Source organism: Miniopterus natalensis, chromosome 12, assembly GCF_054644295.1.
Source record: "Miniopterus natalensis isolate mMinNat1 chromosome 12, mMinNat1.hap1, whole genome shotgun sequence".
In the NCBI taxonomy this organism is placed as follows: domain Eukaryota; kingdom Metazoa; phylum Chordata; class Mammalia; order Chiroptera; family Miniopteridae; genus Miniopterus; species Miniopterus natalensis.
The window spans coordinates 51678192-51703445 of record NC_142092.1 but is presented as its reverse complement, the minus strand read 5'-3'; the positions used below and the strand labels follow the sequence as shown (position 1 = coordinate 51703445).

Here is a 25254-nt window from a genome sequence, read left to right as displayed (position 1 = left end):
GTACAATGTATACTTATTAAATTGTTTTTAAATGCACTGAGTGAACACAGCCACAGGAAAGCCTGGAAGCACCCACTGAACACCTCTAGGTGATTTTGACCCATGCTCAAGTATGAGAACCACTGGGTTAGAGCACAGACACATGCTTTCATACAGCTCCTGAGGCAAAGGCTGGGGAAGCATGACCCGAGTGCTTAAAAGCCTAGACTAGAAACCATTCTTGATTCAATTCTCTCTTATCCTACCTACAAATCATGGTCACCAAGTTCTGGCCATCTTACCATTCTTTATAATAATTTTTTTATTGAGGTATAACATACATACAATATAGCACATAATTCTCAAGTATACAGATTGAGAAATTTTTATGTAACCAACCTGCAGATCAAGATATAGAACATTTCTAGCAGCCCTGAACACTTCCTCATGCCCCCTCTCAGTCAGTGCCTATCCCCGAGTAACCACGGATTTGATCTGAATCACCATATAGTTTTGCCTGTTTCTGAAATTCATCTAAATAGCATATGTGTCTGACTTCTTTCACTTAACGTGATGTCCAGGAAATTCATCCTTGTGGTTGAATGTATCAGTAGTTCATCCTTTTTTGTTGTGTATTATTCCATTGTACGAATGCATACATCACACTTTATTTACCCATTTTACTGTTGATAGGTATTGGGTTTTCTGTGCTATTAAAAATGTTTGCTATTATAAATAAAGTTATGTACATTCTCACATGTGTCTTTTGGTGAAAAGAAACACTTATTCTCTTAGGTATTACCAGGGTTAGGGTATGAGTTGAGTGATATAGTGTGTGAGTGTGTGTGTGTGTGTGTGTGTGTGTGTGTGTGTGTTTTGCCTTCATAGATATATTCAGTTTTCCAGAATGGATGCACCAATTTACATTCTCACCAAAAATATTTGAGAGTTCCAGTTGTTCCATATCTTCGCCACCAACTGGTACTGTCAGACTTTTTCATTTTAAACATTCAAATGGCTGTATAGTGGTATTTTATTGTGGCTTTAGTTTGTATTTCCCTAATTAATAATGATGTTGAAGACCTTTTCATGTGTCTTTTAGGCATTTGGATATAATTTTTTGTGAATTAGGACTACATGATTCAACATGAATAAATCTCAAAAACATGATGTTAAGTCAAAAAAGCAAGTTAGGGAGTGACACATAGTATATTACCATTTACATAAAGGTTTTAAGAATGTAAAATAATATTTTTATGGGTGTGTATGTTGAAAGATATACATGGGAATTGAAGCCACAAAAATTAAGATATGCTGAAGAGGTAGAAAAAGAGGGGAATGGGATTTTGGAGGTTAATTTTATTTCATTTTAACAAATCAGAAGCAGAAAATTTTAAAATTCAGTTTTATCTCTTTTGGGAATTACGTACCTTAGTGTTTCTTGTGTTTTTTTCTATTCTTATCTATAAGCTTAAAATAATTAATTCAAAAATCAGAACAAAGTACATTCAGGCATATGCAAAAGGAATGATGAATAATTAATAAGAGAACTGAAAGGAGAACTGACTCAATCTCCTCACCCAACGATGAACTAGACTAGAAGATACTGAAGGAACCTTCTATCTCTGGCATCTATTGATTCCTAAAGAGCAATCTGATGTTTACACCAGTTGCAGTATGATTAGTAGCAGTAATATTGATAACTTCCACTCTTAGCATATTTCTCCACCAAGCAGAAAGCATTATATCTAAGTACTCATCTTTTCTATACGGCAGATAGGGAAAAGAATTATCCTATTTTATAGATGAAGAAATTGAGTCATACAAAAGTGATATTTATTGAGAAATTAAGCTCGTAGAGTCTTGTAAAAATCCTACTTACAAAATTATAAGAGGATGGGGTTGACAATGAAAAGAAAGAGATATAACTATTAATTCAAACTTCAACATTTTTAAGACCATACCATTTGTGATAAATGTATCTGATGTTCACATTTATTGATTGATGGATTCATCTTTTCATTCATGTATTCATTAAAGAAACATTAACTGAGCATTAAATGGCAAGAGCTGTGTTAAGACCAGAACTATAAAATCAAATAAGATATGACTTCTTCCCTTATATAGCATTAGTGGGGGTGAAATATAGATAAGTGAAATCTATGATTAATAGTGGTAGGTAAGCCCAGACAGTGTGGCTCAGTGACTGTTGGGCCCATGAACTAAGAGGTCACTGGTTCAATTCTGAGTCAGGGCACATGCCCTGGTTTTGGGCTCGATTCCCAGTAGGGGGCGTGCAGGAGGCAGGTGATCAATGTTTTTCTGATATGGATGTTTCTATTTCTCTATCCCTCTGCCTTCCTGTCTCTCTAAAAAATCGATAAAAACATATTTAAAAAAAATAGTGGTAGATAAGTGCTTATGGTAGGCGTATATATACTGAGGGGGAATACAGGGATAGACTTGAAGGGCCCCAGGCAGTGGATTGTTTGGTATATATGTGGTAAGTGTGAGTGTGTGTAAAATAAGGAAACCTAATACTGTATTAAGTTTTCCTGAAAAGTTTCAGAGGTATTCTACTCTTCTCCTTTACTTTTTGTAAATCATTAACAAGGAAACAATATATTTTGAAAACTGAAAATTAATATTCAGTTTTCATTGGTGAATAAAGAATTCTCTTTGATTTTAAAAAGAAAACAACAACAACAACAACACAACCATAACCTGAAGTTTCTTTAATTTTTGTGTTTAACATGATATAATTTTTCAAAGTGGGTACTCTTAATCTTTTTGAAGCCATATTAATAACCTCCTGGAAGATTAAAAATGCATAACTATGAACATTTAGTAAGACTGCTAAAGCTTTTTTATCCTTATTAACAAATAAATGTATCTGTGGAAGTCAGAGAAAGAGTAGCTTCCCTGGAGCAAAACATTTTTTAACAATTAGATATTTCTTGTGAGAAACCCAGAAAAGGTATGACTGATTGCTTTCTTGGATTAAACTGAGGGTGCTAAATGAAAAACAAATTAGGTACAGATGTTCAGTATATTGAGATTAATTTTATTCTCATGGGTACCATTTCCTTAGCTGCTTGGACTAATAGCAATTTGTTTACAGAGAAGTGAATATGTGTCAAAATAACGAAGCCAATCACCACAGTTCAATAAGTTTTTCCCGTATATGTATTTTGAAAGTGGATAAATGTTTGTAATAAACAAAATGTCCAGCATTTATATTAATAATGACTTTCTATATAAGTAACACAATATATATTCATTCATTCAACCAAGACATGTCAGACACTGAGTTAGATTCTGGGGGATTCAAAAATAAATAAAACAAGATTCTTGCCTGGAGCTCTAATCTAGTGGGGGAGAGACGAGTAAGCAATAATTACAGTACAAGATAATGCGGCTCTGGTAGAGACAAGAACAAAACACCATGGGAACATGAGTTTTCCCTATTAACCAGCCTCGAGAAAGATAACATAATATGGTTCAATATCACAAAAAAGCAAAAACATAACAAATAACATACGAGAATGGCTGCCCTTCATAATAACAATGACTATTTACAGGTCAATAATAACAACGACTGTTTATCTTATAAAACACTTAGGTATTGCAAAATAGATAGGCCAGCCTTAATTATCACTTAATATCTTACCCACGATTTTCGTAAACAACTTAAGAGCAGGAATCATGCCTTTCACCTTTGTATTCCAAGGCCCAGCACAGTGCCTGTTATACAATAACAGTTTTAACACAGTGCATGCACATATACAGGAACACTGATGACTGCACAGAGGGCCCACTTCTGAGTTCACAGTTAACAGAATTAAAAGGATAGGCAATACTTGAAAAGAATATTTGATATCCGATATATCAGAGAAGTGCTATTAACCAAAGGGAAATGACGTTTAACAGGGATTGGTACTGACAATATTTGTTATAGAAGACATATGTGACTCATTTTTTAATAATCTCTCTAGGCGTATAGTCATGACTACATAGTAGACACTGGTAACTATTTACTGAATGAACAGATCTACTTCCACAAATGTATCTCCTGGATCCAACTTCTCTCTACATAGCTTTCTATGTACCTCCACTCTCATCTTCCTAACTGGCTCCCTAGCAGTTAGGACCCTTCATTTAAAAAATATAATTAAAAAAAAAAAAAGCATAGGAAGTATATAGTACAAAAGCCTGGCATGGGCCCACATCAGATACTAAATGACTGAAAATTAGTGAGCTAGGTTGTCCTGAGAAAATTAGTTATTCATATGTTTTAAAATGAGAATGGATGGATCCCTACACAAAAATCTATTTGTTATATAATAAAAGACTTGAATAGGAAAGAAAATATAGAAACATTTTAAAACAATCTCTGCTTAGCTCTTCAGTGTCCCAGCTGTTGTTTACTGCTGGGTTTTGAGAACCTCACCCTATAAAAGCACAGTTTAGAAACCTGCTAATGATTTGTGAGGGATTTGTACCTAGATTTTTGGGTTCCTTTTCCACAGTTCCCTTCTCTCCAGGATTTGCCCTTAAAGTTCCAGCCACTGCTAACTCCAAACTCGATCTGGGTTTCTCAGCCTACTAAGATTACAGCTCCTACTAGGGTTGTATTCTTCACATTCCAATTTGGAAAATGCCTTAAAGGAAACAGGCAGGCTGCATGTGGAACAAATTTCATGATTCCCTTCTCTGCATCATCGCAGTTCCTTGGATCCTGCCTATGTTGATTGTCCTCAATGCCTTCAAACAATCTACTTTATGTATTTTGTTCAGTTTTTAGAGATGCTTTTGGCAGATGGGTTATTCTAAAATAAGTGGTCATGGTCAGAACTTAAGTCTAGTTATGGAAGTTTCTTATTGATTGCTCATTTTTCTGATTTCTTCTTTTATATCTCTATATCTTCTTTCAAAACAACCATCAATGGTTATTTTATATTGTGTTTTTAATGATGGCAATAGCCAACGTTTTTGATGTAATAAATCTGCTTAATGTTTTTGTTCTCATTCATGGTAGATTGCTTCCTCATGTGTTTCACTCTGAGATCACGTTGGATCTATTTTAATATGAAGGAATCCTAGAAGTTTAAGGTGAAGATGTTTTCTCTAAAGAGAATTTGTGCTAGTGTCTGCTCACAGGCAAGGTGTGCTACAGACCTGGAACATATCTCATCTACAACTATTCTTTGAAAATTCTTTCTAGGCCCTTCACCATCTTGTTCCTGCCTGATCTATACAAACTTTAATTTCTTAATAACGGTGTTTTTGTATGAAACACAAAATCAAACACAATACTCAGGTTTGATCTGGAGAGACAGAGTTCTAAATAATTATTACCACCCTTATTCTGAAAATTCTACTAATGCTAGTACAGCCTAAAGATATATTACTTCTTTTGGCAAACATGGAAAAACAAACTATAACACAGAGATGGGGAAATGCATAATTATGAGATAGCTGGAAAAACATGAAACTTGTTATTTATGAAGTCAGCTATGTAAATTGTGACATGTAAACCACAGTTCTATTTATTCCTTGACATTAAAAAAATCACACAGAAAAATAAAGGAGAAACAAAAGTGAAAAAAAAAACCCAAGGCCCTGCATCTGTGAAGAGACTTAGAGCTAAGCCAGCATGCCTGGCTGTGCACTCCCTTTCTCTGAACTTTTCTCATATTACACCTCAAAAATGTCTTCCTGTTGGATCATCAATGTCAATCTTCATTTTCCCACATGATCCACTGATATTAAGTTAGGTTCCTACAACCTACATTTTTGAAGTTGAGTTTTAAACCTAAATGAATCACAATAAATAAATAAAAATCTATCAGCCCTAGACAGTTTTGCTCAGTGGTTAGAGAGTCAGCCTGTGAACTAAGGGTCCTGGGTTCGATTCCGGCCAAGGGCACGTACATCGGTTGCAGGCTCGATTCCTGGCCCCAGTCGGGGCATGTGTGGGAGGAAACCAATCAATGGATGTGTCTCTCTCACATCCATGTTTCTTTCCCTCTCTGTCTCCCTTCCACTCTCTCTGAAAAATGGAGAAAATATACTAGTGTGAGGATTAAAAAAAAAAAATCTATCAAATTCTTAATACTGGGGCTATTCCCAATCTGAAATGTTTACTTTATGAAAACAAATTAAATGGATGAATAATTTTAACAGCTGACAAGCCTAGGTGAAAGGTTATAAGTACCCAAGCAGTAGTTAAAAGTGAGATTGAAAATGAGATTTAAAAAAAATTACTATAATGAAAAGCAAATTCAAGAGCAGTAACTTTGGAAATAACCTGACAGGCCTAACATATAACTAGCATAATCAGTAGTATATCTTAATGTCAGTCTCTTTTTACATATTCAACTAATGAAAAGGTATTTTTCTAACCCCTCAATTAATATGCTATATCTGGTTCATATTTTTAAATGGGAAATAACTCTAATAGTTTCTGTTGGATCTAACTAATTTTCATTGCTTTTTACACAAAAAAATACATAAGTCTAAGATAACAACAACAACAAAAAATACCAGGCGCTAGAAATACATTTTATAGGCCAAAATTTTATGGTGGGAAAATAGTTTTCGGGTAAATAATTCTTTAACAAAATTTGAAACTTCCCATTTTATTTTTTGATATGTTTAAATCTAAAAATCTGAGTTCTTGACAATGCCTTTAAAAACCTGAAGTCATTGAAACGGCAATATAGTTTTAGATTTTTTTAAAAGTTGAAAATATATCCAGAAAATAAATTTCTTTTATGCCCCCTAAATACCACTCATTTTAAGAGAGACTACAGATTTTTATTGTAAAAGTAATACTCATTAAGGAAAAGAAATTTTAAACAGTGCAAAGTACAAAAACTCCTAATATTCCCAATATTAAAACCCAACCATTATTAACATCTTAGTGGGGGTGTTTTTCCTTTGCTTTTTCCCATGAATAAATTGATTTCTAATATAGTTTAATCATATTGTACATATAATTTTGATTCCTTTCCCCTGACTGAACCTTAGATCATAAAATGAACTCTACTGTCCGAGGAACTTAGATGAGTGAAAGTAGCCACACGGATGGTTATCTGTGCTTTACTATCTGCAGTTTTAAGACTATTTGTGGAGAAAACATATGAAACTAAGAGTCATATACTTGTGATTTCTTTATCATCTGTCCATTGCACAGTTCCATGAACCAAGTAACAACTACCACACAAAAGGTTTATACTTCAAAGTGACTTTATGTCTCACCTTCTGAGCTGCAAGATGGAGGGCTGTTCTTCGGCTGTGGTCAGTTTTATTAACGTCTGCTCCTGCCTTCAGGAGAGTATCTGCACAGTCCAGTCTGTCAGCCAACACACAGTACATGAGGGGTGTTCTCCCAAACTGATCTTCTTTGTCTTTCAGGGCCGCATTTCCTACGAATAAAAGAAACAGTGATATTTCATCATTGTTGTTATTACTAATTGGACTAGGAACCACATTTACTAAGTGTTTATCAAGCACTGTGCTAAATGCATTAAATACATTATCTCATTTTTACTGACCCTATGAGATAGATATTACTATCCCCATATTATAGGAAACTGAGACCCAGAGAAGTAAAGTAACTTGTTTACATTACACTGAAAGTAGGTGGTGGAGCTAAAATTCAGAATGACTGTTGACTCTGTAAAGGTCATATTCTTAACTACTATGTTATGCTAAATTAACATTTTGAGATATGAAGCTACTTATTTTCCTCCCTCACTCCCTCCCTTCTTTTGTCAACAAATACTTAGTGCAGACCATACACCAGGCAATGTGGTGTTTTTGAGAGATACAAAGATGAATTGTGGTTGGTTTTCCGTTTCAGACAATATGAAGCAAGTGCATTTACCCTGATCCTCCTGCTATTTACAACTAAACGCCCCAGGAAAATTCATGAAAGGTGGAGAAAAGCAGAGAGACTGGTTAGAGAACTGTGAAACTCTGGGAACCACCTGATGGTGCGTTCCCTGAAGGTTTTTGTTGTTGTTTTTTAATCTTTATTTATTTTTATTTTTTATTGAACTTATTGGGGTGACATTGGTTAATAAAATTATATAGGTTTTAGGTATACAATTCTACAATGCATTATCTGTATATTGTATTGTGTGTTCACCACCCCAACTCAACTCTCCTCCTGTCACCATTTACCCCCCTACACCCTCTTCTACCTCCCCTTCCCTCTAGCAATCGCCATACTGTTGTTGGTGTCCATGAGTCTTTTTTGGGTGTGAGCCTCCTATACATAGCCAGTTTGGCTGCCAGAGTAGCCCAGCAGAAACACTAATGGGCACAGAGAAAATTCCTCACGATGCCTACTCTTTCCAGTCAAAAGACTGGGCAGCGGGTAGCCCTGCAGGAATGAACTCTTCTGACTGTACCTGCTCTACTCAAAGCACATACTGTAGAACAAAAGAAACTGGCCACTCCTTTCCTTCCTGCTGAGTACTGCAGTGGGGAGGAGCCCTATGAACCACTGTGCCCCAAATTAAGCAAAGGATGGCAATGAAGTGGTATATTACCCCTTCCCAACTAGAGGGTGGGAAGTACTGTGGAGAGGAGGAAGCTGAAGAAAGCAATTCTTTAAATAGGTACATGACGTTGTGGACAACTTCTGGGCAGCTCATGTATGAAACTAACCGGAATCAAACTAGAAAAATCTATGGAAAACGGTCAAGTTCTTATTAAGTTAGTTATTATTTGGTTACCACGTGACCCAAAAAGCTCTCTTCTAGGTGTTCACTCAGGGGAAATAGAAGCATCAAAACATGTTCACATAAAAACCTGTAAGTGTATATTTATGGACGCTCCATTTATAGTTGCTAAAAACTAGAAGCATCTCAATTGTCCCTGAAATGAAGAACAATAAAGGAAACTGTAGTACATCCACACAACAGGATACTGCTCAACAAGAAAAACAAATAAACTACTACTGATCCACTCAGCAACATGGAAAAAAAATCTCAAATGCAGTAGGTAAAAAACTCAGTCTCAAAGGATACATATTGTTTGATTCACTTACACAGCATTCTGGAATATGTAAAACTACAGGGACAGAAAACAGAGAAGTGGTGGGTTTCCAGGGACTGAGATGTGGGGAGGTACTGATTATAAAGGGACACATGAGAATTTGGAGGTGCGATGGCTGTTCTTTATCTTGATGATGGTGGTGATTACATGCCTATATATTTGTTAAAATTTAATCATTGTACAATACAAGGGAGAAGTTTACAATATTCACTGAATTACACTTAATAAGCTTTACTTGACAAGAACACTAACAAAAGATACCATGGTTCCTACCACGCACATTAAGTGAAAAAATTTTGCTCCTTTCATCACAGATAATGACCAGGTGTTCACAGACTAGCTGAGAGCAAGCTCATAAGGGTTGAGAGTAAGGGAAGCCAGTTACTTTTTCCCCCCAGACAAGGCAACTAAGAAATTTTACCTTTATTATTTTTATTTTTCAGTTACAGTTTATACTCAATGTTATTCTGCATTAGCTTCAGATATACAACACAGAGGTACTTTACAAAATCACATACTTTACACAAAGCTTTTGTACATTAAGGGAAACCATCAACAGAATAAAAAGACAACCTACTGGATGGGAAAAGATACTCGTCAATGACACATCCGATAAGGGGTTAACATCCAAAATTGATAAAGAATGCAGACAACCTAACACCAGAAAAGCAAACAACCCAATTACAAAGTGTGTGGAAGACCTGGCCAGACACTCCTCCAAAGAGGACATACGGATGGACAAGAGACATGAAAAGTTGCTCAGCATCACTAATCATCTGAGATGCAATCAGAACCACAGTGAGGTGTCACCTCACACCTGTCAGAATGGCTATAGCCAATAACTCAAGAAACAAGTGTTGGCGAGGGTGTGGAGAAAAGCCAGTCACTTTGGAAGTGTTTTGGCCCTGAAGTTGTTCAGTGGTGAGAGCATCAGCCTGCGCATCGAAGAGTCACAGGTTTGATGCCTGGTCAAGGACAGGTACCTGGGCTCCAGGTTTGATGCCCAGCCTCCGTCTGGGCGCATGTGGCAGGCAACCAATCCGTGTGTGTCTCTCTCTTTCTCCCTCCCATCTCCCTTCCACTCTCTCTGAAAATTAGTGGAAAAAATCCTCGGGTGAGGATTGGCAAAAAAAAAAAAGAGTAAAGTGTTTTGAACTCTGCTCATGGGGGAAGAAAACTGACCAAATGAAATATTGCCTTTGTGGAAATATAAACGTTAGATGAAGAAAAAGAAAGTGTCGCAGTTCTGAGTTGTTTTGTGCCTGTTTTAGTTCTAAATATTTCAATATATATTTAAATCTTGGACATACTGGGACCCAGAAGTACTTTATAGATTTCAGAGAATTCACTTTGCTAATCCATGTTTCCATGTACACTGGTAATAAAGCAAGAAAGGTCATGGCTCTGGAAATTTAAAAGAGCCTTACAAATATATTCAGATTGCCTTCGGAGGAAGCAGGTGTTCTTTTTCAAAATCTTTGCTATCAGCCCTAGCCGGTTTGCTCAATGGTTAGAGCGTCAGCCTGTGGACTGAAGGGTCCTGGGTTTGATCCCGGCCAAGGGCATGTGCCTCAGTTGCAGGCTCAATCCCTGGCCCTGGTCGGTGGGCGAGCAGGAGGCAACCAATCGATGTGTCTCTCTCACATTGATGTTTCTCTCTCTCTCCCCCTCTACTCTCTCTGAAAAGCAATGGAAAAAATATCCTTGAGTGAGGATTTAAAAAAAAAAAATCTTGGTTTTCAGATAGAGGCAAGTTTTCTGCATTTGATCCAACCTATGTGATAACAGAAGCCGCTGTGCACAAGTCTTCTGAGTTATGGTAAAACTGTCTGAGGTACTATTTTGTCCATAAGGCCCTCCAACATCTAATCTGGAAGATTCCAGAGATTCTATTATTGTGTGTACAGACAAGGACTCATTTAAACCCAAACTCATTTATAAAACTAAAATGTATTATAGGTAGAGCTTGTTCCTTTTATTGTTTGAGCCCTTCTGGAGTCAAAATGACACTAACAATATGTGGGACTAAGGCTAGTCTCCAGTTGTCTTTCACAATTAAACGACTCTACCAGCATCTTCCTTGTTAGTGTTAAGCAGACAGTACTACCTAGCGTTAGCCAAAAGGTGGCAATTCACGCTCTCACTCCCCTAGAGTGAGATTCCTCCTCAGAGGCTTTAGTAAGGGAGTGGATTCAGGAACTGTGGTCACATGTACCCATGTTGAGAAATGGAGGCAATCGTCACCTACTGGGATAGTCCTAACTGATTAAGCTTCTCAGGGCCAAAGGGAAATCAGTACCATGGGGTTAATAGGTAACTCTCTACCAGGACATAGAACTTTAGGCCAGTTACTATGCTCTTCCCAAGTCTGCTCTGAAAACAGGGAAGCTTCAGCCCTCTCTTCAATCCTTGGCATACTTTGTTTTGCATAACTGGTTCTTTATGCTTCCCACCAGAGAAGGTTTAATTGGGTTATGTCACCTATTCAGTAAGTAGTGCCTGTAAGGCAAAATTTGTGTATCTGAGGAAACAGAAGGCATGTAACCCTTATTCGTGATTAGAAAAGGAGCATTCAGTCTCACTTTGGTCCTGTTCTGAGTTGCTTTAGAGGACGGTGGTGTCCTGGCTAGCTTCTAAGTAACAAGGGTCCCGTCAACTTCCTGGCTAACTGAGAGGCCTGTGCCTTTACCTACCTACCCTCCCACCTTCCTTAGTTTCCTCAATTATAAGATTCAGCCAATACCTGCCCAGCCTACACAACAGTTTATTTTGATGTTTGAGTGAAATGACTTATTGTGTGGAAGTGTTTGGTAACTGTGACAGGCTGTACAAACATAGGGCTTGTGGTGTAAACTGACATGCACTAGATGACAGGCACTTATATTTGCGTTCCTCTCGGGGACAGCTAATACAGAAAGCAGCTGGCTAGTGTGCTGTGTTGTTTTCATTATTCTGACGACTGTAGAGACAGCCTCTAATCCATGGCCAATGGGTGCCTGCTTAACTGGGGCTGGCATTCTGCAGGTGCTGGGCCGGAACACTGCTCAGAAAGCTGAGCTGGAACCATGACTGCAAAGCCACTGCTCTGCTGCACTCAGCTATTTTAGGGCTGGTTGGAGCACAGGAATCTGTATGGTTAATGGGCTCTTACGTGCAGACACCAGAGCTCCAGCTCTAGCAGTCAGAGCAAATGCCTGTCACTTGTAATGACAGTTGTGCCAGTCCACACACTAGTGATGGTGCCATACACTCCAACAAAAGCAGAACCAGCACTCTCTACTGACATCTCATTTGCTTGGTCTGAAATGTTACCTTTGTGGCATCAGAGATGCACTTCATGTGCTTTCTTCTACTTCCTGTGTCACCTCTTTTGTACTCTCAGTCTTGAGAAGGCATTTAAAAAATATCTGCTTATTGTTATCAAGGCAACGTAGGAACAGTGGAAAGAAGCTAGGATTCATAATCAAAAGATTGGGTTTGGCTCTCAACTTTATGGTTAATAGCCCTGCAACTAAATCTCTTAACTTCTAAATCTCAGTGTGCTCACATATAAAATGAGAATAACCTATATTTTGAGGACACTCGAAATCTTAAAAAATATTTTTACACATTACCTCATTATAATTGTTGTGGTATCTTAATATATCATTTACACTTATTGCTATTGTGAAGTTGTCATAGTTGTTAGATTTGCCACTAGACCTTGCTATTTGATGTGTTAATAAAAAGTGATTATAGGTATATTTCTATGTCATAATGTAAAAATACTTTCATAAACTATATTTCAATATAACTGATTTTCTTTGGATTCTTATATATTATATTTAAGTTCTTAAAAACAGCTCTGAAAAGGGCAATGAGCTTTACCAGACTGCCAAAAGGGCCTGTGGCGCAAGAAAAAAAAGTAAGAAAAATCCAGTCTAGATAACCACGAAGTTCATTGATCAGGTATAGACCTAATTGGTTTTCTTTCTTGTCTCTCTCTTTCTTCTGCATTCATACATATGAATGTGCATGTGTCTGCAGGAATAGGGCCATAGTGTAGTATTTAAAAGCATGCATTTTGGAATTAGACTTCCAGGCTTCAATCTTAGTTCTGCTGCTTGTTAGAGAAGGTACTTAATCTTTCTATGTCTCAGTATCTTCACATATAAAATGGAGATAGTAACGGAACCCAAAATTCCTTGTAGTGCTTCACTATTAAATGAGTTAATGAGTTGCTAACACTTAATACAGTGCCTGGCATATATGACATACATTTGTAAATGTTGGCTAATTTTATTACTATTATTAGTATGGATGCATATACATGTAAGTACACTGATATACGCATATGTATTAAGAAGGAATTTATAAAACATTTAGTGAGCGCTAACATTTAAGGTCACAGTTGAGGTAAAGGAAGAAATATCCTGAAATAATGCCACTACTCTACCACTTATGAGGCTCCTTGCCATACCTAACTACTGTGTTGGGAGATGTCATAAACAGAGAGAAAATGATTCAGAGAAACTCATACTTGCTCAGAACATGGACAGGGGGAAACATTGTGGTAGAATCAGAATGGTGCTTCCTGGGCACTTAACCACTGTCAACCACCCCAAACACTATTAACGACGACGATACCAATCTTGACACACTGTCCATATTTACAAATGATTTAGTTTGGTTTTCACAGAGAAAACAGTATTATTCTTTGTTGCATCACCACACAGTTACAATTTTTTTCCTTGTCATGAGAACTTTTAAGATACAATCTCTTAGAAACTTTCAAATATACAATAGAGTAATATTAACTATAAACATCCTGTATGTTTTACAGTTATTATCCCATTTAATTCTCACAGAAGCAGGTTATTATAATCTATAGTTTAAAGATAAGGAGACTTCAGCTCAAAAACATTAAGTGGTTTAGCTAACATAATACAGCTAATAAATGACAAAGCCAGAGCTCAAAACTCAGGTTTATCTGACTTGAGAATTCATGTCCTTTGTACTACATTACATCGTAGAGTATTAAAATGGATCTAAGAAATTCCATTATCAAGTATATCTCTAGTATTTATTCAAATTATTTGAGTTTGATGTTAAGAGAGAAAGCTACATATCTATAAATGATAACCATAGCATATAAGGATTTTGCTATGTATGTTTATGCTTTTAGGGCCCAAGACAGAGCTCTAATTCATCTGAATCTAGGATGTAATGAGTTAAGTTAAAACATTGATCCATTGCATTAGGTTAAATACTAAAAATTGCTACTAAAATGATGTCTCACTCAGGGAAAGCCTCTTCAATCCTCCTCCGGGATACTGGGCAGCACAGAAAGTGTTCGATTTAATTAGCTGTGTATGTAGAAAGAGATGCTCATCTGTTTCCATGGAGGCAAACACATCACTGACATACTTCTCCATGGAAACAGAGAAGGGAAAATAGAAAATGCTAAAGTGAATGAATTCACTGAACAGTTGGTGAGCAAAGATGAAAGAAAAACATAATTCATCTGTAGTACTATGTTACTAGTTTAGAGAAAAGAAACGTGCTACATAAAAGAATATATAAGGTAAATTGAAATTAAAGATGAAACAGTTATTATTTTAGTAGGAATATACAAACATTAGGAAATAACACAGAGCAAAGGTATTACCATTTTTGCACAGAAGATATAATGGCAGAATTCTTAAAGATGAGCAGTGTTACAGCTCAAAGTCAGTAATGAGACAAGATGATAGAAAACATAGGGAACCAATTTATAAATAAATCTATCAGCTTTATACTGCTTTCACATCATCATTTGTTTGTTTGTTTGTTTGTTTGTTTTAAGGATTTTTCTCTGGGGATATAAATTAAAGAAATATTTCAAGTTTTATTATGTAACACATTAGTTAATTTGTATAACTGAGCCTGTGTATTTTTAATTTGCAACATACTACATGTTGTTTCCTTTCAAAACTATACTTTTCATTAAAATAATAAAAAATTCATTTTATAAGATATTTTCTCTTAGGAATTCTTATTTTTTTTTTCCCATTGGAATTTAGTCCTAACCTGCCTCTCAGTTCAATTCAATTAAACTCAATGCATATTTAATCCCGAGCTTCAAGATGATTACAGACTTCTAAGAAGGTAAGATATATAAGAAAAAGATTGTAATATTTATTAATTCCTTTAACAAATATTTCTATTGTGCCTACCATGTACCAAGTACTGTGCCAAGCTTTGTAGATGTAGTGATGAATTAAACAAACAATGTTAATACTCATAGAGGCTACTAGCTTACAAAGAGAGATGTAGTTATACATATAAATATACAGTTACAATCTGAGACAAGGTCTATGAAAGGAAACTATAGCGTTCCAAGAGAGAACACAATGAACAAACTCACTGAGATTGGATGGTCAGAGCAGGCCTCTCTGAGGGAGCAACTTGAATGCTGAGATCTGAAAGATGACTAAGAGTTAGTCAGACAGAGAATGGGAGACCAGTATGTCAGGCAAAAGTCTTGAGATGGAAAAGGGCCTGACAGGATTGAGAAATGGAAAGAAAGCAAGTTCTTCTAGTATGAGAGTGATGAAAGGTGAGGTTAGAGAGAGGAAGAGGTATCGGTTCACTTTTAAGTTTTATTCCAAATACAATGGGAAGCAAAGAGTTTTTGAGCAGAAAAATTACAGAAGTATATAAACAATTTTCAGTAAAAGTAAACACAGAATGTTTAGCAAAAAAAGCAGAATGAAACCATAGTGCTTAAGACCTATATCTAGGTGGTAAAACTACAATGTGATTATTACCATAAAAGTCAAGATAACAAATTACTCCAAGGGGGAAGGAAGGATGTATTAGGGGCTTCTGGGGGACCAGTGTTTTGTTTCTTGAGTGGTTACATGGATATTTGCTTTACATTTACCTGTGAAACTGTACCTGCAAGTCTTAAGTACTGCTTTATATGTATATTTCTTTTTTTTTTTTTTTTAAATGGTACATCTTATAATTGATAACATCTTTTTTAAAAAAAAATATATCTTTATTGATTTCGGAGAGAGGAAAGGAGAGGGAGAGGGAGAGACAGAAACATCAATGATGAGAAAGTCACTGACAGGCTGCCTCCTGCACGCCCCCGACTGGGGACCGAGCCCACAACCCGGGCATGTGCCCTGACCAGGAATCGAACCCCAATTGCCTGGATCCTAGGTCAACGCTCAACCGCTGAGCCATGCCCGGCCGGGCTCTACATGTATATTTTAAAATAAGTAAGTATGTTTTGTTTTCCTTTAATAAAGAGAGAGAAAGCGGTGGGGACAATGGTTACAGGCAGCTCAAGAAGTTTGGTTTCCAGAGGGCATGATAGTTGTATCTATATCCATTCTCTGATTTTTATTTTCATGAACTGAGCACCCTGAGTTTTAGAGGGGCATGACACCATCCAGGTAGAGACTTTATTTTTCCAGCCTCTTCTGTCCTAGGTGTGGCTCTGTGTCTAAGTGCAGTCTACCTCCTGCATGACAAATTGCTTTCCTGCTGCCTGGGCTATGACTACAATGTATCTGCCTTTGACCAGAGGTGGAAGCCACATGTTGAGAATGGCAGGGCCACGCCCTAACAGCATACCTGAATGACTGTATGAAGCAGAAATGTCTATCCACCCTAGACTGCCCGATTATCTTTGTACTATTATGAGAATGAACTATACTTGTGTCTTACCTAAGTCGCTGTTATAGCAGTTTAGTCTGTGCACTGATACAGTTATGAAGGTAAGTAGAGAGACCTGGCAATACCTAGAGGAGAATGGAAGAACCAGGAAGGGACTTCTAAATAATGGAGACAACAGAACATGTTTAAATGTTGATGGGAAGAATTACAGTAGAAGAAAAGGTTGAAGATGTAGTAATGTGAGTTTTTAAAAATGGAGCAAGGTTCCTGAGAAGACAGGAAGGGACAGAATACAGAGCATGTGTGGAAGAGCTGCCATTTGATAGAAAGGGATATTTGCTCTCTTTTAGCAGAAAGAGAGAAGATGGGTGCAGAGGAAGGGTGATATGTAAATATCTTGCTGAAAGATGAGAGAGTTCCTACTTAAGGTCTTCGTTTTCTGTAGGAAGCATAAAGCACTAGGTAAGCTTGGAGGAAGGGAGAACTGGCAGTCAGAGGTTTGGCAGAGTGAGAAGGTAGGAAAGCCTTATTATGGAGAAATGTGGTATTATGAGCAGAAAGTGTTGAGTGACTACTTAAAGTGGATAATTGTGAATTTAGGGTGCCACTAATCTCCCAGACAGGTTAAATTGTTCAGAGGTTGGCAGAGGTACATGGATTAGGTCCATCCAGAGCTGGGATTGCAACAGCCAGGTGCAAAGGAAGGTGAAGAGAAAAGATCATTTTTCCAAGAAAAGGATTTTAATAATAGACCATTAAATCAGGGCCGAATACAGGGGAATGTAATGACAGAAAGAGACTAAGAGTTGAAACTGGAAAAGAGAATAGATTGTGGAAGTCTCAGAGACATTGAAAAAGTATTGTTTTCAGTATAAGTGAGCTGGAAGTAAAACTTTCAGTTGAATGAGGAATGTTTGAATGAATGATTCAGAGGTAGTCAAGATGTCAAGTTCCAGGGACCAACTGTGAATGTAGGAAGGTGAGGCTGAGGTATCAGGTGATAACATCCCTAATAGAGAAGAGAAATCTTCACAGTATGTGGTAAAAGAATTTTGTCTTTAAAGATAAGTAGGAGGAGCTTATTTAGCAAAGATGAAGGTAAGCGGGGAGAAGGTAGAAAAGAAGAGAGGGAAACAGATGTATAGGGAAAAATAAGACAAAATTCATGGCATACTGGGGAATAGAAGGCCTTGCCAGAAGTTAGGGTGCATGAGTAAAAGTTCCCGGAAAAACTGGAAAGGTAGGATGAAAATAAATTCTGAAAGAATGGGTATGAAACTTCAAGTGGTGTGGATTTTATTTTAAAAGTCCAAGCTGTTAATCATGGTGTCACCAGACACTGGTGTGTACAATGATCACAAGTAATATACATTTTTATTTTCTTTATTTTCTTTAGGTCTAATGACTTATGAACAGGTGAATCTGTGGGTTTTATGACTTTGAAAAATTCTTACCCATTTTGTCTTTGAATATCGTCTCTCTCCTATTCATTTTGTTCCCTTTCTAGAAATTCCATGTTGGACCTATCTCTATACCTATGCTAGGTAGGACACCGAATCAATGCCAATCAATGTCAATCAATCGAATCAATGATAGGGAGACCACTGAATCAGTTTCACATCATTATAATTTAAATTATTTGTAAATGTTAGTACTTTCGGTATATATTAAAGAAAGATCATTATTTATTATCTTATTGTAGATCTGTTATTACCAAGATGAATTATCTTAGCACCTTAGCGTACATATCTGGATTCAATGCCAAATACATGGATATTTCTCAAGTACTTTTAACCTAATTCTAATCAATATTTTTAAGTTTCAGGTCTTTATTTCTTGTTCCAGTCCTGGAACAAAATGTAAATAATAGTATATTTCCATTAAGACGTGTAAGTACAGTGCAAATTAAAACTAAGATTAACAAACTTACTTAGGACAAACAGTTATTTTTAAAGTGTCTGTATTTACAGGACTGCTTACCTATGATGAGCCTGTGTAGAGCGCCTTTATCTCCATTAATAGCAGCAGCATGAACTTGGGATGCTAATGAGGAACCGGTAAAGAACAAGTTCTCTGACTTGTTCATAGTCTTCTCAGCAACTGAAGCAACCTGAAACGATTTAAGCCATGAGCACACACAGCGAACATTTCTGAAAGCTATCTCATCAGTTGTGAGTGGGAATATTATAAATATGGTTTAGTAGAATACATGACTAGGCTTCAAAAAACCTGCAGCCCTAGTTTTAGAATGCGGCAAATTAGGTGATCCTTTGTACAAGTTGCTCATCTTTAAAATGAAGGGGTTAGATTCTCCTAAGACCCTTCACAGGGGCTGAGGGAAAAAATGGGGGGAGACTCCATATTTAACATTTAGGCACAGGGCCCCTAAACCACATTGATTTCTAAGGTAATACAAGTAATTGGATTCCACATAATATTAAACATTAGAATTGGTATTGGGAATAAAGGCAATGACCAGGCCACAAAATAGGTATGATGTGAACTTAATTGTTAGGTCACAGTTAACCAGATTTATGTGCTAAGAGAATAAGTACCTAGTTCTTTCTTTCATGCAGATAAAGAAGGGATTTTTATTTGTTGTTTCCTTGTGTTCACCAGGGAAATATATCTTGCTTAAGATCCTGACCTTAGGATCTTACTTGGCACACCACATCATTAGAGTTAACCATATTTCATTAAGAACAATTTTGTTCTGACTGGTAGTCTGATATGGTTGCTAGAACTGTCTAGAAATGCATTATATGCATAGGAAAACAGTGAGTTTTCTATCATGAGCGTTTAAGCAGAGGCTGGATGATGTCAGAAATGCAGCAAGAATTCAAGCACCAGATGGGAAGGGAAAAGGGTTAGTTGGAAAGGGAAGAGGGACCAGTGAACTTAAACTTCCTTCCTAAACATAAAATGTTCTATCAAAGTTGAACGCCTATAAGGAGCAGGGGGGTAAAAAGTCTAAGAAACACAGGGAGTCATGGGGATCATGGCAAACTGGAGTATACATAGCTATTTAAAGAGAGCAGCTGTTAATCAGCTACAGTTAATAGCTGCCATAAGGATAGGCAAGGCCCTCTTCTGATTTTACCAAGAAGCGTAATCACTCCAGTCTCTGTGACTCCCCAGAATCTGGGAGTTTTGTAAGATAAATTTATCACTACTGATGAGCTAGTACTTGTGTTGTCAATGACAAGGACTTTTGGTTCAAATTCTGCCTTCGAGTGAAAGTGTTTTCTTACTTTTGGTAAAGGGCAACTCTTCATATCTTTATTTTACATGGGTGTTGTGAGACACTTCTGTCATGTCTGAGCATGTCTGTCATGTCAGAAAAACCACTGTCCTATGCAGGATTATATTAAAGTGACTTGAGAGAAGCTACAAAACGGGTGGAGGTAGAAACACAAGAGAGGAATAATCGCACTGGGACTCTAGGCCCTGTTCCATTGGTAATAAGCAGCATGTCCTTTGGCTACCTCAGCTCTCAGACTTTCTGTAAAATATAAAAATGGAAAAGGTAGATCATGTCGATTTATTCAACTAGTTAATTACTAACTATGTGCTAGGTATTGTTCTGAACTCTAATACATGTCATTTTAGATCAGAGTTCTAGGCCCATCAGAATCACAAACACACAAACCCCAAATTCTTCATAGTCACTGAAAATACACTAAAAACCAATCTCATTTATACATGTCTTTATATATTTCACCAACAGATATAAAGCTGGTGTTGAGTGAATGTTTGGTAAGTGAAGTTACAGTCTGGGTGCTAAATCCAGAGGGTGAGCAGGATCCAAGTTAAATTTCTTGGAGTCATGAGTTCATACGTGAGTATCCGCTCTTTTGTAAATTCCCCATTTCCATCTCCTCTGTCAGAGAGGTCGATGGGTGGCACAGAGGGAAGAGCACTGCACTGGCCGACCGGAAACTTAACTAAAAAGTCTTGATGCTGCCAGTGTGGAATTCTGTCACCCTGAGAAGTGACTGTCTAGGGCCTTTTTTTTTTTCTCCCCTCAAATGTATTTTTTTTAGCGCTATTGTTTTTTGTAATAATATTTATAGATGAAAATCAAAAGCACTTTAACTATAAAATGCTATAAAAGGCAAAGGTATCATCATCACTATTAATTATAAACAAGCCAGTGTCCTAAACGGCCCAACAACCGTAACTGCCCAGAACTAGTGGTGCTGCAGGCAGGGGGTTCTGAGGGCCGCGGGCCGGCTGCTGCGCAGCGCTCGGCCGCCGCCGCGTCGGGGCGAAACCCCGCACACAGGGCCGGAGCGAGGCGAGGCGCAGGGCAACTGCACAAGGCGGACGCCTCCCGGCCCCCGCGGCGCGCCGCCTGCCGCGGGCCCGCGCCTGTGGCGGAGGCGGGGGAGCTGCGGCCGGGCGAGGCCTCCACTGCTCGGCTCGTGGGTTTCGGGCTGTCCTGTGAGGAGCGGTCACGCCTCAGCAGCCATCACTCTCGCACTGGGGCTTTTCGGTTCCAACGTGCTTTCCCAACCTGCCCCAAGCTACACCTTACACGAGCCCAAGGAGACAATCGAGGATAAGTCATTTTCTTATTCGACGGAGGCTCGGAGAAGCAGCTCCGACGCTAACGCAGGCACTAGCGCAGCGAGAAGAGGCGGCAGGCGGGGAGGCCGGGGATGGAGGCTCAGGCCGCGCCCGGCCGGGAGGCCCGGAGGCGCAGGCAGCGGCCGAGGCAGAGCGACTGGAGCGCCCCCAGCCAGCACCCTGCTACTCACCCGCGCCTCCTCCAGGACTCACGTCCCGGGGCGGCTCCAGGAGGCACGACCCCCACCGGGCCGCCCCTCCCGCCCGGACAGTAACCTACACCCGGCTGGGGCAGATTCCCCACCGCTCGGAAACTAATAAGCACCCCCCCAAGGCCCCCGGCTCTGGGCCGCACAGCCTTCCGGGAATTGTAGTTCCTATTCCCCCGAAACCACAGGGGTACACCCGCTCTCCGCCCCTTTTATCCCACAGGGCCTCGCGCGCAGAGAACCGGGGGACCTGGGCTGAGAGCCTGACGGGAAAGGAGTTCTGGATGCCCCATGACGTGGTCAGTGAAAGTGGTGCGGAACTACATTTCCCGACCTGCTCCGAGGTGGGCAGGACCCGGAAGTGAGGGTTGAGAGGCCTCTCTGGAAGTTGCCCCGGGTGTTCGCGGCTGGAGCTCCGGGTCGAGAGGACGGGTGTCGCTGCCGGGAGAATCCTGCGCTGCCGCCGGCTCCCGGAGCCCAGCCCTTTCCTAACCTCACCCAACCCTACCCAGTCCCAGCGGCCAGCGCCCGTCTCTGCCGCGGATCCCAGCGTTACCATGAATCCTGCCGTCTTCCTATCCTTACCCGACCTGAGATGCTCCCTGCTGCTCCTGGTGAGTGAGGGAAGGAATGACAGACCCTTCGACCGACGCGGGGACGGCCTCCCGCCGTCGCCGACGGGGAGCCCCGCGGCCCCTGCCCCTGCTTGCTTATCTTTTTCTCTGGTGGGAAGGAGTACGCCCTCCCCCGCTGCCTTCACTCTCGGCATCCGTCTGTCCACTTTCCAGGCCCCGGGCCCCCGAGGCCTGACAGACGCGGTGGGAGCTCGGGACCTGTGAACCGGGGCATTGGCCCCGGGGCCGGGAGACGTGGGAGGGTCGCCGCGGGGCGCGCCCCGGCCCCCGGGGCACGGAGGTGGTTTCGGTCTGGGCGCCTGGCCCTGATAGACCTATCTGTCCCTTCTCGTCGCCGCCTCTGGGCGGGTGTGAGGCCGGCAGGTGCGGGGTCGTGCGAGCCCCGCTCCGGAGCCCGACCGGGTGCCCGGGCCGGCCGAGCCCTCTGTTGTGGCCTGACGTGATTGGCTGGGAACCCGGAACTGGGGCTGCTCCGGCGTCGGCTGGGGGGAAAGGTGGAGGCTGTGGTTACTGCACGCCCTCAGCCCAGCCTCGCTCGGCCTCTGCTGCAGCCCTCTCCCCGAAATTTAGGGAGGGCTCTTCTTCCGTGCTCCTGATTCGAGAATGATCGCGTTTTTGCATACACATGCACTTATTCCTGAACACGCTCACCGTGCTCAGCTCCATCCCACTTATAAAGGAGTCTTTCCTCGGTGCTCTTTCCTTCAAAGTACATCTTGAGTGTGCAGCCTGAGTGATCCAGGCTGCAGGTCAAACGGAGACGAAAGGGGGGGACTAACTCCATGGGGAAGACATGGCATACTTTTAATTGAACTGTTATACAATACTTGATAAAACTTTAATTGTAGATTTTTTTTTAAAAGCCAAATTTAAGATGGACGTTAAGTCAGAATCACTTTACAATTTAAAAAAGGTTGATTAAGTGACTCCGAGGAAATCATATAGCTGGTTACCAGCAGAACTGGGACTTGCAATCAGGTCTCTTGACTTAAAGTGCTTATTTCACCATAGTACATTGTTTTTAATATTTGTATTTAAAGTAGTTTCTCTCTTTCTCCCTCACTCCCTCTCTCTCTCCCTCTTCCCTTCTTCTTTCTCACTTTCCTCTGTGATTTACAAGTCATATTTGAAAACCATATACAATACTTGAGCCTTTTTAGAGGGAAAGCACTATTAAAAAAACTAAAGGGGATGTCAAAGTATTTTTGAGAACTAAAAATTACATATAAACATGGTAATATTATTTGATAAAGTTTATATTGCCACTTATACAGCAATGAATGACTTCTGTATATAGGAAGATAATCTGTATGGAATTGATTTTTGGTAATTTCATTATACACTGTGGTTCTCTTTTCCTTCTAGAAGTACTAGAACAATACTCATTGTTATTAGAGATTACTCTCTCTTTAAGGACACTAGATCATATTATTTTCATTATCCATAAAATGGTCTGAAATATGAGTGTCTGCCAGAAATTATTTTTAGCTTACCAAAAAAAATAAAAACAAAGGGGAGGGGGGATCTTAAAACAGCGGAAAGAAAAATTGACACTGAATAAGAAAATGCATCAGATGCACTTTTTTTGAAATGGTATGTTTGATTGCAGAGCTAAGTTTCAGAAGGAGAAAGAGCCAGGCCTGCGTGGCTCAATAGTTGATTTAGGAGGTTTGGGTTCGATTCCCTGTCAGGGCACATGCCCGGGTTGTGGGCTTGATCCCCACTGGAGGGCATGCAGGAGGCAGCCAATCAATGACTCTCTCATCACTGATGTTTCTGTCACTTTCTCTCCCTCCCTCTTTCTAAAATCAATAAAGATTTTTTTTTAAAGGAAATTTGTTTTGAAGTAACTCATGCTTTTTATAGAAAACCTACAAATCCAGTTAAAGATAAAAATGAAGGAAATTCTAAATTCCGGTAATTTTCTGATAATTCTAAATTCTAGTTAACATTTTGCATATTTACCTAAGTAAATGTAGAGGAGTAGAAACTTAGAAATCATTTTAGAGAATACCTATAAAGATTAATGGGCTGGAAAATAAAGCTCAACAAAAGGCTTATAAACCAGAACTGCAAGACAAGCTAGATTCAGTTTGAACACTGTGTTTACCAGAGTAGTTTTAGCAAATATACACCAGTTAGCAAATATTTATAAAACATCTGTCAGATCATAACTTGAGTTGTTTATCTAACTGGAAATTCTGTGTTAGTAATGGAACTTGCTTACCCAGTATCTTACCTGTCTGAAAATATGTCCTTTATCTTCCCCAATGTATTTTCTTCCTCGTGCCTCACTTCCCCTCTCTGGCTCGTTTATTCCCTCCCATGTGCAGCCATTGAATATTTCAGTTTCTACCTAGCTGAGGTCATCATTTTTTCCCTTAAATGGCCTGTCCTAAAAAAGACATATCTTCTCTTACTACAGTAATTTTTTTTCAGGCAAACTGTATCTCATCCCTAAAGAGCCAGATCTATCCAGACTTAGTGCTGTTCATAAGATAACAGCTGAAAGATATAATCCTAAAGTTCTACAGGCAAGTAGTTTTCCCTGATCTCAAAGGCATTTTGGAATATCACTCTATGCCTAAAAAGCTCATTGTGATCATTTTTCCCCCTGGGCATAAATACAAAATTATAAAAAATGTACAAAAGATACACATATAATGATATTTACTGCAAATCTCCAAATATATCCTCACATAACTTTTCTAGAATTCTATTTCTTGGATCCTAAGGTATGTCTGTTATTTGGGATTTCTGATACATTGTACCAAATTGCTCTACCAAAAAGCTGCACCAATGTGTACTCCTACCACCAGTGTATGAGTATTTTTACTTCCTCACTCTCTAATCAATCAGATGTTACATGTTTTGTAACATGTGCCAATTTAGTAGACCAAAAACGGTATCTGATTTAAAATTTACATTTATTTGATTACAACCAAAGTTGAATATTTTTTTATATTAACCATTTATATTTCTCTGTGTGTATCTAATGTAAGTGTTCACGTTATTTGTCCCTTTTTAAAAAAATAAATGTTTACTTCCTCCAGTAATTCAGAATACAATAATAATTCAGAATAATTCACAAGATACAATTTGAGAACAATGGAAAGTGTTATTACTTTGTCCATTCATTTAGTGTC

General features: G+C 39.0%; 2 protein-coding genes across 2 annotated transcripts in view; one reads left to right on the top strand and one right to left on the bottom strand.

Moving 5' to 3' along the window:
* Positions 1-21557, bottom strand: part of INVS (inversin) — a 95737-nt gene extending 74180 nt beyond the window's left edge. The window contains exons 1-3 of the mRNA XM_016225016.2: positions 21456-21557; positions 18676-18805; positions 7243-7409 (exon numbers count right to left, since the gene is read on the bottom strand). Coding sequence (XP_016080502.2) covers positions 7243-7409; positions 18676-18781 — 273 coding nt within the window. The 5' untranslated portion in view covers positions 18782-18805; positions 21456-21557. The remainder of the gene's footprint in view (positions 1-7242; positions 7410-18675; positions 18806-21455) is intronic.
* A 394-nt stretch (positions 21558-21951) lies between these two features.
* The window catches only part of ERP44 (endoplasmic reticulum protein 44), a 63849-nt gene continuing 60546 nt past the window's right edge, over positions 21952-25254 (top strand). Inside the window, exon 1 of the mRNA XM_016225019.2 lies at positions 21952-22087. Coding sequence (XP_016080505.1) covers positions 22031-22087 — 57 coding nt within the window. The 5' untranslated portion in view covers positions 21952-22030. The remainder of the gene's footprint in view (positions 22088-25254) is intronic.